The 17444-nt window shown below is 39.9% G+C and overlaps 1 protein-coding gene across 1 annotated transcript in view; it reads right to left on the bottom strand.

The window, feature by feature from the left end:
- The window catches only part of NUP107 (nucleoporin 107), a gene marked incomplete at its 3' end in the record, with an annotated part of 33357 nt that overhangs the window by 13883 nt on the left and 2030 nt on the right, over positions 1 to 17444 (bottom strand). Inside the window, exons 2-11 of the mRNA XM_082003227.1 lie at positions 17201 to 17290; positions 12805 to 12917; positions 10937 to 11072; positions 9713 to 9816; positions 7707 to 7834; positions 7330 to 7378; positions 3963 to 4034; positions 3301 to 3389; positions 2526 to 2604; positions 1478 to 1591 (exon numbers count right to left, since the gene is read on the bottom strand). Of these exons, the coding sequence (XP_081859353.1) occupies positions 1478 to 1591; positions 2526 to 2604; positions 3301 to 3389; positions 3963 to 4034; positions 7330 to 7378; positions 7707 to 7834; positions 9713 to 9816; positions 10937 to 11072; positions 12805 to 12917; positions 17201 to 17290 (974 nt within the window). The remainder of the gene's footprint in view (positions 1 to 1477; positions 1592 to 2525; positions 2605 to 3300; positions 3390 to 3962; positions 4035 to 7329; positions 7379 to 7706; positions 7835 to 9712; positions 9817 to 10936; positions 11073 to 12804; positions 12918 to 17200; positions 17291 to 17444) is intronic.

Genomic DNA, 17444 nt, shown 5'->3' with positions numbered 1-17444 from the left:
GGAATGGTAACAAACAGTAAATTTAAAGAATAGACCAGTAAGTTGTTCTAGCTTACCTGTGTATTACCTGTTGTATGGTAAATAAACAGAGGTTCATTCTTAATTCAGAGTAAATTGAAAGTATTTTAACTCACTCTTTCAGTAGCGAATAACCCACTTCACGCTTAACACACAGTAGCGACTGCAGAACAACTGATGCTGCAAATTTGTATTCATATCGCCCTGCAGCAACATGTTCACGTGCCCATACTATTAGAAAATGAATAGATGTGCACTACTGTGGAACAGAATACTAGCAAGTAACCATATTCCTAAGTCCAAGGTCTTGGGCACAAGAATCTCAAGTGTTGTCCCCTGTCGTCCCGTCCCCGCCCCTCAATTACTCAAATGTCATTACATATACATACAGCCTAGTATAAGGGAATCAGTTTCCAGCTGAGGCCTTTAGACAACACCATAATAGAAGTATTTACACAATTAAATCATGAAAGCCACTTCTCAACTAGGAATTGTTATTCAGAATAGCTTTAGGACTGAAATTGCCTGGATGTTACTCAGCTAAGGATTAATGCAAGGTATACGCATCATATATTCTCTCTAAGATAGGGGAACAAGCACAGTTGCTTGAGTAAAACGGAGGACAATAATGTGCTTTCTAGCATACTCAGATAAAATCTAGCAGAGTTTTCACTGCTGAAGACCTTGCCAAACAATAAAGGTAAGAAAACGAAAGGTAGAAAGCAAGAAAGAAAATTTATTTTAACTAATAAGAGTAACGACTGTAAATAACTACATTTCTTCTGATGGCAGTATCAGCCTATGGAACCTGTGCACTGGTCCCCAGTTCTCAGTCCTGGGACACTGATGTGCCTCCAAATGTGCCACTGCAGTGGTTTGTACAAGGGAAAAAATAGCCCTGACTCTGATCCTCAACTCCACTCAGATCATATACCCAAGGGAACATTAGAGCAGCAGAGCAAGTAAAGTTCGCTTAATTTAATGCTATTTTTAAGGAAAGCATACATCAAACCTCTCTCTCTAGTTAAAATTGCAAGTGCATTCCACTCTAATATATCTAGAAGGAAGCTTGTATGATAATCCACTGATTATTACAGATGCAATTAGGAAGTTCTTTGAAATATTCGGTGTTTTTTTCTGGCAGTATTTAGTATCAAGCCACTACAGTAAAAAAATTATTGTCAAACAACCAAAACACCAAAAGATACAATGTTTTTTCCATAACATCTATTCTACACACGAAATTACTTAACTAAATGCAAGATTTTATTAAGATAGTAATTTAGCAGTCCATCACTGTCCTTATTGATAATAAACTAGAAATTAAATCACTACAAGCCAAATTTAAACAGACACTTTAGTCCACAGCTTTTCATTAGCTTAAATATAGATTTAAATATAGATTTGAAATAAGTTAAACTAGTTAACCAAGAAGAAACTGTAACTTTCTGCAGCTTACCTCATCTGTCATTCCTGCTCTGATGAGAGTGAAGAGATACTTCAATAACCTTGCATCATCTTCTCGATCCAAATCGTCAAGTGGCAGTTTCTGTCTTATAGGAGCATCTGGATCCTGCAAGAAAAAAGTCACCATCCATCCACACAAAGCCTCTATCTCTTCCAATGATTCCCTGCCCTGTTTTATAATTTGGAGTCACTTTTTCATGTTGGCATAAAAATCTGTACGACCACATAGTATCTAGCATGATACTTCCCAGTCTTTCCCCTCTCCTTTCTTTCATTCCTCTTCTGTCATCGTTCCTATCAGAAGGAGAATTGCAATCTCTTTGCTTACTCCACCACCTTCTTTTTTTGCCTCAAACTTCTCATCTTCCAGCTCTTCTCACCTTCAGACTTCCTTTCCCCTTCTGCCTCTCTACCTACAAGACTGTTTCTCGTCCTCCACCTTCTGAGAAGGCTTTTCACAACAGCTGTACTTGTTTCTATTTAATCCAAAAAGATTTTCTCAAGCCAATCAATACCTCAGATCAGTCCCCAATTGAATTAATCTCTGACTGCTTCACTGTCACTGAGACAGTTCATTACCCCCGTCTACTGGAAAGTCCTTTTTTTCTTGACTTCCCCCCTCTTAATTTTTACTATAGTAGCTCTCAAGGAATCCCATCAGGACTTGGTTTCATTGTACTAGTTACTGTATAAAGACAGCACAGCTGTATTTGCTTCCAAGTAGTTTTATAAGCTTTTCTGGTTAGGAACATGAGTTTGTTTCAGATATAAGAAGTACTAATAAAGCCATTTACTCCTCTAAATAGAGCACAGGTACAGGTGATCGGGGTGGGGATGTGGAAGTGACTGCTGAAAGAAAACTGAAGTCCACATATCGCAAAAGGAACTCCAGAGGTGTCTTGCCTCACCATTTCTGTACTAATTTTCCTCCTTTCCAACTTAAATGTTTTGCAATTTTTAGATAGTAAGGCTGTGAAAATAGCATATGTGCTCTCTCTAACCCATTTTGAAACCAAACCTGATTTTTAAACAATACTTACCAACTCTGTTACCAGAGCTCGAGAACTTCCAATGTAGGTACTTAGCTGTCGCTGCTTCAAGATATGTAGTGTATTCTCCCTGAAAGCAGTGAAATGTTTTTGAGAAAAATGGTTTTTTAGCAAGCATCTTTTAATAAGGTACAAATACTGCAAGATATTTTTTGTTACATGGAGTATGTTTACAGAAGAGACACATTTGGTTTGGTTGGTTGATCAATGGACTGTGTTACTGTTGTGAAACAACATTTCACAAGAAGGACAATATTAGAATCAATTCACATATCTTTGATTTCTTTTGAAAGCACATACTATTTCAATCATTCATGTATTTAACTACGAATTTACTTTTGCATAAGCAAAATTTCCCATTAGCATGGCCAATGGCACAAAGTGATGATAAGAACCTAAACAGGTGACCACCTGAGAAACGTGTAATAAAAGTGGTTTTATCCACTGTAAATAACAGGCTGCTCAGCAGGTGACCATCCCTTATTGTGCCTTATTATGAAAAATCAAATCTGCATAGAGGTTAAGATTAAATTAAGTTGCTTTGATGGCTTTCCTTCTATTCTTGCCTCCAAAAAGCAGTAATTGACTTTTGAGAAAACATACTTCAGTGGGTAGATAGGAAATCTCAATTTTTACGTCTAAGAATTCGAAGAAGTGAATGAACTGAAGAACTTATAAAAATCCACTTCTTTTTAAGAGTGATTCTGTGTCTTTGCCTGTGAACCTTATACTTGATGGGAGTATGTATACAGTCAAAGAAACTCACCAATATACAGATTTTGCATAAAACTCAATATTATCGGAGAAGTCCCCAATTTCATCCTTGGCAATGCTCTCTAGCCAATCTACCACCAGCTGGAATAAAATTAAATTGCATTTTTAAAACAAACATGTAACAAATAGTATTTTAACTGCCTTCCTTTCATCTCTGGATCTACTCGTTATCTACATGGTAATCAAAGGCATAAACATCCTGAAGACTATTCCACTTTCATTTTAATTATCGAATATGAAGGTTGTTTAGGCACTTGATCTCTTTCTCACTACAGTTACTACGGTGCTACTGAACAGTTTATTAATCACCATCAACAGTAACAGATGCTACAAATGGGAATAGCTTTCAGCCTTCCATCCTCTCCAAGCTAGCCTGAAAAACATTTCAAATCTTTAGAAACTAAAGAGCATTATTTTTATGCATACAAAGAATAACGTACTTCAGTAAACACAAGGAAATAAGTATTAGAAATTTCTGATCTTTAGAAACCAGAGAGCATTATTTTTACGCATACAAAGAATAACACAAAAAAGTGAATATGAAGAAATAAGTATTAGAAACAGCTTAATAAAATGCATAGAGCATTAGTGCTATATACATTTAAGTTCCTACTGATCTATTACCATTCTCATCTTAAAAACTTTCCGTCATACCTGGCTTTGTCGAACAAGTGAATCTTTCTGAAACAAGCTGTCTACATTCGTCTTTTCGCTAGCATTTAAAACCTATTTAAGAAAAAGCTGATTATTACTTCATGGAAAAGAAAACTTGCCACAAAACCACAAATACCAAACTGAACACATACTAATTCATAAACTTCCTACAAGTTCAGTATGCTACCTTTCCCCTACCCTTCTTTTAAAAACTCATGACACTATATATTTGTTTTATTTGGATGATTGTTTACATCAAGAGATTCAGAATATAGTTCACAAATGACCACAGAGAGAAGCTACATAGTAGATCCACTGATTCCACTGACTGTACTCATATTATCCTAAATCCCATTTATTACTGAATACATAAGAAAAGATGACATTCTCCAAGACCATATGCACGCTTAACATGAACAAGTGAAAAAAAAAACCCCACAAACCCACAAACCAAAAAACCTGACCCCAGAACCCTGATCCTTCTATCTGCTCTCCTGCATTAGTTTAGCTTTCATTAGACTTGCAACAACAAGAGAACAGATGATGCATGTCCGTAAAAAACACAGGTAGAAGGAGATTGTGTTTTTGTCACAATAGTGTTTAATTTAATAGTGACAACTTAGCAGTAAGAATCCTAGAGGAAGCTATTTTATGACTGAGAAAAAAGCAACCGAGATCATAAATTTTACAAAGGCAGAGTCACGTCACTTATTGTTTTGTCTTCCTAAGCATATTCTGGCAGCAAAGGCTGGAAACACTGGATTGACATAGACAAGACGACTACAGCTGAAACAAGAATGCTGAAAAATTTGCATTTCTCGTGATAAATTGGAATCAGGATTCCAAAGGCTAGACAGCTTGAGACCACATGTTCAGGAGACAGTCCTGAAGGACAAAGGGGTCCAGGAAGGCTGGACAGTCTTCAAGAAGGAAATCTTAAAGGCGCAGGAGCAGGCGGTCCCCATGTGCCGTAAGAAGAGCTGGCGGGGAAGGCAACCGGCCTGGCTGAACAGGGAGATTTTGCTGGGACTCAGGGAAAAGAGGAGAGTTTATCACCTCTGGAAGAAGGGGAAGGCAACTCATGAAGAGTACAAGGATCTCGTTAGGTCAAGCAGGGACAAAATTAGAAAGGCAAAAGCCCAGCTAGAGCTCAGTCTGGCCACAGTCGTAAAGGATAATAAAAAATGTTTTTACAAATATATTAACAACAAAAAGAGAGGCAAGGAGAATCTCCATCCCCTACTGGATATGGCAGGGAACATTGTCTCCAAGGACGAGGACAAGGCTGAGGTACTTAATGCCTTCTTCGCCTCAGTCTTTAAAAGCCACTCCAGGTATCCACAGGATATTCAGCCCCCTGAGCTGGAAGAGGGGGATGGAGAGTACTCCTCATAATCCAGGAGGAAGCAGTCAAGGACATGCTAAGCCACCTGGACACCCACAAGTCTATGGGGCCTGATGGGATCCACCCAAGAGTACTGAGAGAGCTGGCGGAGGAGCTTGCCAAGCCACTCTCCATCGTTTATCAGCAGTCCTGGTTAACAGGGGAGGTCCCAGAAGACTGGAGGCTTGCCAATGTGACGCCCATCTACAAGAAAGGCCGGAAGGAGGATCCTGGGAACTACAGGCCTGTCAGCCTGACCTCTGTTCCAGGGAAGATTATGGAGCGGTTGGTTTTGAGAGTGCTCACAGGGCATCTGCAGAACAGCCAAAGGATCAGGCCCAGCCAGCATGGGTTCATGAAAGGCAGGTCCTGCTTGACCAACCTGATCTCCTTCTATGACCAGGTGACCCGCCTAGTGGATGAGGGAAAGGCAGTGGATGTTGTCTACCTGGACTTTAGTAAAGCCTTTGACAGCGTCTCCCACAGCATTCTCCTGGAGAAACTGGCGGCTCATGGCTTAGACGGGTTTACTCTTCGCTGAGTGAGGAACTGGCTGGATGGCTGAGCCCAGAGAGTTGTGGTGAATGGCGTTAAATCCGGCTGGCGGCCGGTCACGAGTGGTGTTCCCCAGGGCTCGGTTCTGGGACCAGTCTTGTTCAATATCTTTATAGATGATCTGGATGAGGGGATTGAGTGCTCCCTCAGTAAGTTTGCAGATGACACCAAGCTGAGTGGGAGTGTTGATCTGCTGGAGGGTAGGAGGGCTCTGCAGAGGGATCTGGACAGGCTGGATCGATGGGCAGAGGCCAACTGTATGAGGTTTAATAAGGCCAAGTGCAGGGTCCTGCACTTTGGCCACAACAACCCCATGCAATGCTACAGGCTTGGGGAGGAGTGGCTGGAGAGCAGCCCGGCGGAAAGGGACCTGGGGGTGCTGGTTGACAGCCGGCTGAATATGAGCCGGCAGTGTGCCCAGGTGGCCAAGAAGGCCAACAGCGTCCTGGCCTGTATCAGGAATAGTGTGGCCAGCAGGAGTAGGGAAGTGATTGTGCCCCTGTACTCGGCACTGGTGAGGCCGCACCTTGAATACTGTGTTCAGTTTTGGGCCCCTCACTACAAGAAGGATGTTGAGGTGCTGGAGCGTGTCCAGAGAAGGACAACGAAGCTGGTGAGGGGTCTGGAGCACAAGTCTTATGAGGAGTGGCTGAGGGAACTGGGGCTGTTTAGTCTGGAGAAGAGGAGGCTGAGGGGAGACCTTATTGCTCTCTACAACTACCTGAAAGGGGGTTGTGGCGATGAGGGTGTTGGTCTCTTCTCCCAAGTAACTAGTGATAGGACAAGAGGAAATGGCCTCAAGTTGCGCCAGGGGAGGTTTAGATTGGATATTAGGAAAAGTTTCTTCACTGAGAGGGTGGTCAGGCATTGGAACAGGCTGCCCAGGGAGGTGGTGGAGTCGCCATCCCTGGAAGTGTTCAAAAAACGTGTGGATGTGGCGCTTCAGGACATGGTTTAGGGGACATGGTGGTTCTGGATTAATGGTTGGACTTGATGATCTTAAAGGTCCTTTCCAACCTAGTGATTCTGTGATTCTGTGATTCTTTTAGGCAAAGCAAAATTATCTCTGACCTATGGGAACATAACCGCTGCTGATGCAACTTTTTTAAAGAAAAAAAATAGTTACTTCTAATGGGTTTTCCAAGTGTACATGGAATACTTAAGGAAATAAAACAAAGTATAATTTATAATATTCTTACATCAGCATTTTCTATTTAGAACTGAATATTTAAAGTAACTTTTTACAATATATGAAATAACGTAATATCTGTCTTGATAAAAATCAAACCCATCTCATTTTTGTTTACATTCTTTCACCTTTAAATTTTGAATGACTGCAATATTAAGACCGTAAAAATAAAATACAAGCAGTTAGCTTGAATTTAGCTTACTATACTGCTTAAAAATACCCAGAAAGTCCAAGCTTACTGCGATATCAAATGCAGTTTCATCTTCCAGTGCAGACTGTATTCTGTCTCTAGAAATAAAAGTGCAAAACCTTAGTGATTAAAATAAAGCTAAGAAAATTCAGCAGAATGCATAAGTGAAAGCACTTAAAAATAACTTTACAAAAATGTTCTTTAAAAAAAAACACTAGAAGTTGCAAAAGTAATACGAATAGGTCCATTTACAACTTTAATTTCTGGAAATTGATAATAAATAGACATATAGATCAGCATCTAGTTCCACAAACAGATTATTAACACATACTTCATTGCTTCATTCCATATTTATAAACTAATTAAAAACATATCCAAGAAAGTCAGCTCAATGTAAAAACATAATGTGCTTTTCAAAGGAATTACCTATAAAGCGAGGACAACAGTCTCCAAGTTACCATCTCCTGCTTGAGAAGCCACAAGACACTGGCAGTTTTCGAAAACTTTTGCTGTCCAGGAGTTGCCCGATAAACTATTTTCCCTAGTATATTCACCTGAGGTACATAAATTTATACATAGTTATTATTGCCCATCATTGTATTTTTTTTTTCTAAGCCATTATAGCAATCTTTTCATTATCCTGAATGCTCTCAACAACCAAGTTTGATTACCATCCCTTCAAAATAGATAGAAGATACTCCACACCATAAATTCCCTTCATCATGAATAAAAATAATATTATCACAGCCTACGCAGCATAAACCAAGAGGGTGGCTTTGTTTTGCATGGCACTGTACAAACCCAGGATAAAACCAGCTTATGTTGACCAATTAAAAAGCACCAAAAGACTGAGCGGGTGAGAAAGCAACGACTAAAAAAAACCCCAAACGAACGCAAGCCACCAAAACCCCCAACTTTGTTTCCATATACATCAATGTCCAACACAAAGTCAGCCCTAATGGTATTTGTGACAGTATGTATCAGTGCCTAGAAGATACCCTTTCCTTTCTAGCTCTGATAAATGAGGAAACTCAAACTGTTGGTCACCATATAATTTACAGTATCACCAAAAAGAAATTTAATATTCTATTATATTTTCCTTTGTTTATTATGAAGAAAACTTAGACAATAAAGTCTTCTCCATCAGTAGCTAGTTCCAGAGCTCCTACTACTTCTAAGAATGGCCCCAAACTCTTACATTTTAGGAGGACCCAATTTGTCAGCCATCAATATATTCACCAGTTTTCAAGTGGGAGGTGAGCAACTGATTTGGAGGAAAGAACGAAGTGTACCATCAAAATGCAAGAGAGGAGCATGACCTTCTGTTCCCTTCTATTATCTCCCAGAAAACATGAAGAGTTCACGGCTGCTAGGAGTGACTGGACTGATCTCAGGGTACAGTTAAGAGGCAGCATGAGAGCTCAGGGCTGTCCCTCCACCCTCATCCCAAGCCCTGTCAGCAACATTCAAGCCAATTCTTGGGGCAACATCCTTCAATCTACTTTTGTAGGTCCTCGGCAACATATAAGCAACTCCTCACAATACCAGGTGGCTTAAACCAACCACTCTGTATTCCATGATCTTGTAGACAGTATCCACATTGTCAAACAGGAGAAATGGAAGAGACCTTGGAAGTTCCACCATCTTACAAAATAATCAAGTTCATGTTTATTTTCCTTCTCATGTCTTTTTCCCACTTGGGATCACAGCTGTGGTACACACCTCATTAAAGACCTCAGCATTCTCCAACTCAGCCCCAGCAACAGTGCACAGAACAGGGCTAGCAAGCTTCTACCATGAATGCATTACCTTAACATAGACACAGGCATGAATTCTCTTTAAAAAATTATCTGCCGACCTCCCTCTTTTGTGATCAACACTTATTGACAGAAGCATCACAATTTCTTCCTTTCAAACTGTCAATACCTGCTGATCCTGAACTGTCAGTCAACAGCCAATCAAATAAAAAACTGTGTCTAAAAGCAGAGACATCTTAAAGCTAACATTGAGACCTCTACTGCCAGCTTGTCAGTAATGTAACAGAAAATTCTTAAAGCGTATTACAATGATTTGATTTATTTATACCCGAGAGAAATAAGTACTTTTTACTCCAGCTTATTATTATTAACGAAAAATCTATACATCTGCTCATGTTTATTGTCACTTGACACTTGCAGTGGAATGGCAGCCAGACAACATTTTTAGTATTCGGCAAGCTACACAATGGGTATTCCTGTGCCAAGGTAGCGTATGAGGAAAGAGAGATGCTGTTCAATGCTAGTGTTCAGTGACTCATAAGATTGCAACCATCTGGAAGATTTAAATTATCTATGTTAAGCACTGTGACTTCCCAGCTTAAAGAAAAATAGCAATACTACTTAGGGAAGGGACTGTAATATAAAAGTAAATAAAACCCCAAGCAAACTACTTACCTGACTGTTACAAATACTTTCATACTCATCCACAAGATCGAAAATGGTAGTTGATGTATGCTTCAGGAAGGAATGCAGAAAATCTGAGTACATGCTCATCGTAGCTACAACAGATTTAAGAAGTAATAGCCATATTAGTCAGACACAACTTGCTAAAAAAACCTCAACATACTACCAGGGGAAAAAAAAAAAAAAAAAAAATCATGCTGATGACAAGACATCTCATCTTTCGTAAATCTAAAAGAGGACAATGATGATATGAACTATTTATATCTCCTAAAGTCAGAAGAAATTATCAGCTAAGACAGTAAGATACATAGAAGCTATGAGGTAAGTCAAATGATTATAAAACTTTTGCTGTAAACATGTCATCTGAGAAAGTTTTAACAACAAGCTCATTTGCTTATCTCCACAAAACTAATCCAGTTTGCGTCTTACATCACCAGAGCATCCCATTTGTGCCATCAGGTTCCACAAAACACACAAAGTCTCAAAACTCCAATCACTGGAGAGATGACTTCCTGAACTTTTTAAACCAGACTGTTTTTGACAAAGAAATATCTCAGCAAAATAATACAGGAAAAAAAGAACATATAATCTTATATCCCTGTGCTGATTTTGGCTGGGATAGAGTTAATTTTCTTCATGGTAGCTAGTACAGGACTATGTTTTGGATTTGTGTTGAAAACAATGTTGATAATACAGGGACGTTTTCATTACTGCTGAGCAGTGCTTACACACAGTCACCCCACCAGCAAGTCGGCTGGGGATGCACAAGAAGTTGGGAGGGGACACAGCTGGGACAGCTGACCCCAACTGACCAAGGGGATATTCCATGCCATAAGACATCGTGCACAGCATATAAAGCTGAGGGAAGAAGAAGGAAGGGAGAGGATTTTCAGAATGATGGTGTTTGTCTTCCCAAGTAACCATTATGCATGATGGAGCCTTCCTTTCCTGAAGATGACTGAAGACCTGCCTGCTGATGGGAAGTGCTGAATGAATTCCTTGTTTTGCTTTGCTTGCGTGTGCGGCTTTCTCTTTACCTATTAAACTGTCTTTACCTCAACCCATGAGTTTTCTCACTTTTCCAGTTCTCTCCCCACCCCGCTGGGGAGTGAGCGAGCAATTACATGGTGCTTAGTTGCTGGCTGGGGTTAAACCACGACAATCCCATAAATAAAAAATGCAGTCAATTATTACGAAAACTTCAGATTGTCTCACCAGCTTCACCAGGATCATCCTCACGCAACAGTACAGCACTCATAGTGACATCTTCTGTCATATTGGATATGTCTAGATTTACAAACATTCCTGTCTGCTGAGGTGAGAGCGCCATTGTCCAGCTACTTTCATCCAACTAAAAGCATAACAAGAACATAAGGAAAATAAATAGCAATCTCAGATTATTACAAACCTACCTCCAAGTTTTTGCATTCTATATGAACAGTATAAAGAGAGGAATTCTAAAAATTAATAGTGAAATAACTGCCTTTAGATAAGGTCCAACTATGCCTTTAACAAACAGCTCTGAAAAGATAAATTTTAGCATAGAAAAAGGAAATTAACAATGGGCTTTTTTTAGGAAATAACTAAAGTAGACGTTAATCTAATAAGACTGTCTACTTTAAAACACCATGTATCACTTTTCATCTTAAAACAAATCACTCTGAACTTTCATATTCCATTATGCTAAATGTTTACTTTGAAAAACAAAATACTAAGTAAAAAAAGACAGAATAAGACTGACTTCATTGTAAAGCAGCTGCCAAAAGTTAAGCAAAATAGTTAGAATTTGAATCAAAACCATTTACCAGTCTTTCAACCTTCTCGGTGAATTGCTCAAAACCATTTGATTGAATGAAGCAATACGTGTTTAAAATAATAGCAAGTATCACAATATTAAAGGAGGAAATAAAGACATACTTATACTCCTTGGGGAGTATTTCAGGAAGGTATTTGATAACATATCTGACATCAGAGCGTAAAATGGCCAAAACAGAAGATAGACTATACACATACTGCACTGACAGGACAGCTTCCTATAGCTGTTCCCATGATATACCTGTTAGTCTTCCTTTTATATCCCAGTTGCTACCTACAGTATTTCTCTTCTCTGATTTCTCTCTGTCACTATTACCCTCTAGCCAGCCAGAACAGAATGCTACAGCACTCTGACTGCAGAGTAAAAATAACAAGAAACTCAGTTCTAGTAAAATCGCATCAGGTCTCTGTGGGAAATACGAAAAGGGCTGGTGAGTGTTCTTATCTACCAGCAAGTAAGTTTCCACAAGACATAATTTTAAGTCCTTTTTCCATCACCCTCCTGTGAAAGCCTTTGCCTAGTCCCAAATCTCTCCCTGCTAATCTAAACTGGATTGAAGTCAGAGCACTAAATGCTAACCTAAAATGTACTCCACTCGCAAAACATTAGTTACAGAATGACAAGAGGCTCTGAATCAGAGGAAAAGTGCCACTGCTAAGAGCTGTATACATGTTGATCAACTAGGCACCAGAACCTGATAAAGAAACAAATGGGCTGTAACAAACTATAGAAACAACCAGAAGGGAGAATGAATTAAAATGCACATACAGAAAGACATTTTAACTTGGTTTGAGTTAATTTTAAAATAAACAGAGATAAAATACTTCAAATGTCCCTACTGATAACTTTTCTAATCAGTGTTTTTCCAAAGATATTACAGCAGAAGAATGTCATCTGAAGAGTCATCAGAAGAGCTTGTTTTCTGAAGTCCAAACTTGAACATTCAAGTGAAGCCTAATACTGGAAAGTGGTAAAATAAGAAAAATTCTGAAGGTTTAACTTGCTGACTTTTGTAGTTACAAGCACTCGCTTAACACCTATGGTGTATTTAGCAAGTCCTTAAAACCCTCTGTTATTCCTCACTGCATCATCTCAAAGACCACCCCAGTTATAAATAATACTAGTAGCAAGCAGCGACAGTAGTATTAGCAAGCTTGTGCCACCTACAGTTTGCCCTTGGCGCAAACAACACCGAAACACTGTAAACTTGTAGTTTCTTATAAGTTTCACAGAAACAAAAGAGGAAAAGGTGCCCTAACCATCTTACCATTGACAGACAGCCAAAAAGACCAGGAGTTGGTAGAATCGGAGATTTTCCTCCTGTTCCCAGGATGGCAGACATATCTGAAGGCTTCATGGAGCTTCGATTTAGTGCAGTAGCTGAAAGAGAAAGATGTTTTCTGAAAAGAAGTATATAAGGACACTATGGTCTATCAAGGAGCATCTTATAAAGGAAGGAAATCTTACAATGGAGATTAAAGTATTTATGAAATCCTGCTCGGTCACACAAGAAACAGACAAACCAACCTTATAGCGTAGTAACTTGCTCCTGTCCGTCTTCATTTTCCTTCCATCAGAAGGCTTGTACCAAACCCACAAATGCCAATTATAAAAGAAAAACAAGTCTTAGGCCCAACAACACTTAGAAAGAAGGTTAATAATCAATAATGGAACTTAATCTACACATCTCGTTATACTAGGCTTATACAAACACTCTGGTTAACCAAGTCTGGAACATACTCAAGCTCTAGTTTTCCAGGTAGGGCATGTATAAACATAAAGACAAAGGGTATCTATTTCATTTCAGTTCCTCCTCATGTGCAGCAGCATTCCAGATAGAAATCTGAAGCGAGGTTGAATGCAAGTGTAAAAATGCACCGAATATGTGACACACCTTCAGTTACCAAAGAGTTCATTGATACACTCACACCATGAGCATAAATAGCAATAAAATACCACTCACTCCTCCTTGGAAATTGGTCTCCAAATCCTTAAAACAAAAGGCAACGAGTCTGCTCTACCAAGCACTACACCTGCTCCAGATACTCCTGCACATCAGTACAGTGGCGTTTCCAGGAATACCTGACATAAACCTGCATAAACAGACCCTCACACAGGGCTCACACAGCCCAAAGACCACAGGATTTGCACCAAGACAGTAGCTGCTTGGGTCCTCCTATCAACCTCAAACAGCCTGGAAAGTCATCTAAAAACAGTGGACAGCCAAATCAGGAGCTGCGACAACAGCTGCAAAGAGAGAATGACACATAGTCCTCAAGTTTTGTTAGCAAATTTGGAGACAGAAGTGCCTGTACAGCCCTCGGAAGCAGTTCTTGATAGAAAGATAGCTTCAGTCAGCATCGAGATCATTAACATTTCCTTTGGACTTGAGGACTGCTGGAATCCAAGATGCCTACAACAGCATGTACAACCAGAAAATAAAGAGCATGTCCAGGATGTCCACCAGACTCATCCCGAAGAATGCAAGAGCATATCTTGTCAGATCTCTGACACCCTCAAATTATAAAGGGGCAAGGCCATTGCAAACAGGTGCAGGGACCCTAGAAGGCTTTGTATCAATAGGTAGATTTTGTTTTCCATCCATCAGTTTCACACAGATTGAGAAAGCTGAAGAACCAAAGGTTTCTGTCCCAAGGTTTATGTCCTTGTATTAGCACAAACCTTGAATCACCACAAATAAACTTTACCTAAACTCTTGAGATGTGAAAGTCAGGCATACTGAATATCAAAGAGACAAATCAATTCTCAATCTGTAGGACTAGAATTATGGCTACTAACATTAACAGTCTGACTCTGAAGTTGCAGATCAAAGCATTTAAATTGTTAATGGGTCATCATTCACCTCTCCTTCATGGTACCAGAAAACGACTGCTACCCATATGATATCATGCACTCAGGCGTTAGGAACTTACAGGGTGGCAGAAAAGAACTATGTTGAATAATTCTCAAATACAGTTTCTAATACCCTCAAATCAAGAAGTAGGAGCAACTGACATCAAAGGAAGCAAAAAACCTTGTCCCCAGGAGAGGAGATAATGGACGCACTTCATAAGACCACTTTACATGTTCCACTGTAGGAATGGAACTGTACAACGGGAAAAGAAACAGGAGTGAAAATGCTGATGCTCTGTTTGTTGCAGAATCTTAAGACAGTTTGAAAAAGTAGCTCTAGCCTATGTAGCAGATGACACTTGTGACTCTCAGAAAATCTGTACAGTGCCACGGTGGAGATAAAACAGATAAAACAGCCAGGATGCCAAGGAGAAATGCAGAGCTGTAATGAAGAAGTGCAAAATTTTTAGATTGAATAGTGCAGGAATGTCAAATAGGAAACTTTTTGTAAGGACTGCCCGTCCACTCATAATGCTGCGTGAAGAAAGTTTATCACAAATGATAGCCACACATATGAGTAGTTGTCAGCTGTACTTAGGGAAGTTTGCAGAGAGAATCATTACTCAGAAACGAGAAAGTCTCCTTCTGAAGTCCATTAAAAAATAGATGGTAGGTTTACAGAGGGTATGCTGTCTAGTAACATCTCCTGATATAACATCTCTATGCTGACCAGCCATACAAATGAACCGAACTGCTCAACATTAGACCTTCTTGATCAGCTTATTTTGCAGCTGACATCTCTGCTTTCACCTGACATCAACTGTCTATATTTTTGGGGGGGTGGGCAGCTGCTACACAAACAAACTGTACAGCACCTCTTACTGAAATTCTGTACTGTTGAGCTTTCTGAAAATAGACAAACTGGAAACTTCACAGTGACAAAAACATGGCAAGATGTTCGATCAACATGCTAACCGGAATAAAGATCTTCACTGAAGACAGACAATGGTCAAGATGGTATCCACATACTCTAATTTGAAGATAGAAGTGGGAAAAGAGCTACTTGATTTTGAAATGCTCTCTGACCGTCACAGTGTGACACAATGCTTCACTCTTTAAAACAACTAACACATCACCCCATCTCCAAGCAATCCTGAAAGGAAGATGTGGAGCAGCAGAAGGTGCAGCCATCCTCTTGGAGCTTGACGGAAAACACACTGGCTAGATGATGATGAGAAAGGGGAATCCCCTGTATAAATGCCTGAATAATGACAAAATAAACACTACAGGAAGAGACTGTGGCAAGGAAAAGGGAGGTAAACCCTGGTGATGATATGGAAATGTAAGAAATGGGCATGTTTCTTTATTTCACCCACAACTAGTAGGGGAAGCTCTAAGAGGATTACAGACATTTTCACAATATGCTTAGTGTCAAGTCAACACTAAGAACAATCTGCATTTTCACTGCAAGAGCTGTCAATGCTGACACACAAGTAGCTCGTGCTTGAGAAGGCGGCTGATGCTAACAGCATCTATATTTGCTGCTGGCCGTCAAAACAGAAGCCACTAAATATTACACTAAACGAGAACAAGCAGGGGCTACACAGAACTTGCCAGGAACCCTGAGAAATCATGAAGAATCAGTCTTTCTGGAACTTTGTACCTTTGCACCAGTGCCAGTTTGGGAACAATCCCCAACTCACTCCCCATATGGGTCAGCTGATGCAGAACACAGGGGTTGAGATTGGAAGGTTTCAGGGCAACCTGACCCTAGCCACCACGTGCGATTCCACAGTCTTTCTGTGAGGTATGCCACCTAATTTCTTGTCCTGCTAGTGGAGAGGGGAATCATTTACCGACGCAACCAATAAATACACCTGGTAAAAAGGTCAGCCACAGAAATTAACCTGCCACAAAAACAAGGATGGAAAAGTACCTGAAGAGTCACACTACATGACAGATAAGCTTGAAGAATTAACAGCTACTGCAAAACCAAAGGAAGTTGTGAAAAAGAAGGAAACACAACAAACTAGATTGTTGACTAGTATGGCAAGAACCAGTTTCAACGTGGTACTTGAGAGAAACTGAAATGATACTTGTGCCAAAGAGAAAACAGAAAATGAAGCTCAAACACCCCCTAAAAACCAAAAGGCAAAAAACTACTGGCATTCAACAAGAGAATAAAGATACAACATATGAACATATATGTTGACTGCTACTAGGTGTTTTTTTCCATATTTATAAATGTATTTAACTTCAGTATCACAGGATCACCAAGTAGTTGAGGTTGGAAGACACCTCTGGAGAACATCTGCTCCAACCCCTCAGGCCAAAGAGGTGACAATTAGAAAAGGTTGCTCAGGACCATGTCCAGTCAGCTTTGGTTATCTCCAATGACGGAGACTCCCCAGACCGTCTGGGCAACCAGTCCAAGTGCTCAATCACTCTTATAGTAAAAAATTTTTTCTTATGTTTAAACAGAATTCCCTGTATATCCTGTTGTGCCTATTGTCTCTCGTCTTTCCCCTGGGCACCACCAAGAAGAACCTGGCTGTCTTTTTTACTCTCTCCCATCAGGTATTTATGCACATTGACAAGATCCCCCCAAGCCTTCTCTTTCCCAGGCTAAACAATCCCAGCCCTTCTCAGCCTCTCCTTATATGTCAGATGCTCCAATCCCCTAATCAACTCAGCCCCTCACTGGACCCACTACAGTACATCCATGTCTTTCTCATTATGAACTGTTATCAGTTATGAAGTCCAAGCTTATATTCCTGTAACTGAACACTAATGAAAGAAAGTAGTCTTACCTGGATGGCGAAGCAATGAACTAGGAGTTCGGGAAATCAACTGTCCTCTGGGTGTCATGTTTCCAACAGTGTCATCCAAGGATGTAAGAACTGATTAACAAACAAGTTAAGAAACGCTCTCCTAAACATGCTTTTGGCTCTAATGAAACCGACTGAGAATACTTGGAAAGGAAAGGTATTTTGCTGTAGCTCAAATATTATAATGATTACATATCTTTCAGACCCAAGCAGAAAGTCCCATTCA

The sequence above is a fragment of the Phaethon aethereus genome (genome assembly GCF_964289735.1).
Source record: "Phaethon aethereus genome assembly, chromosome: 1".
NCBI classification, from domain to species: domain Eukaryota; kingdom Metazoa; phylum Chordata; class Aves; order Phaethontiformes; family Phaethontidae; genus Phaethon; species Phaethon aethereus.
The sequence above is the reverse complement of the archived record's forward strand: the minus strand, read 5'-3'. Positions and strand labels throughout refer to the sequence as shown.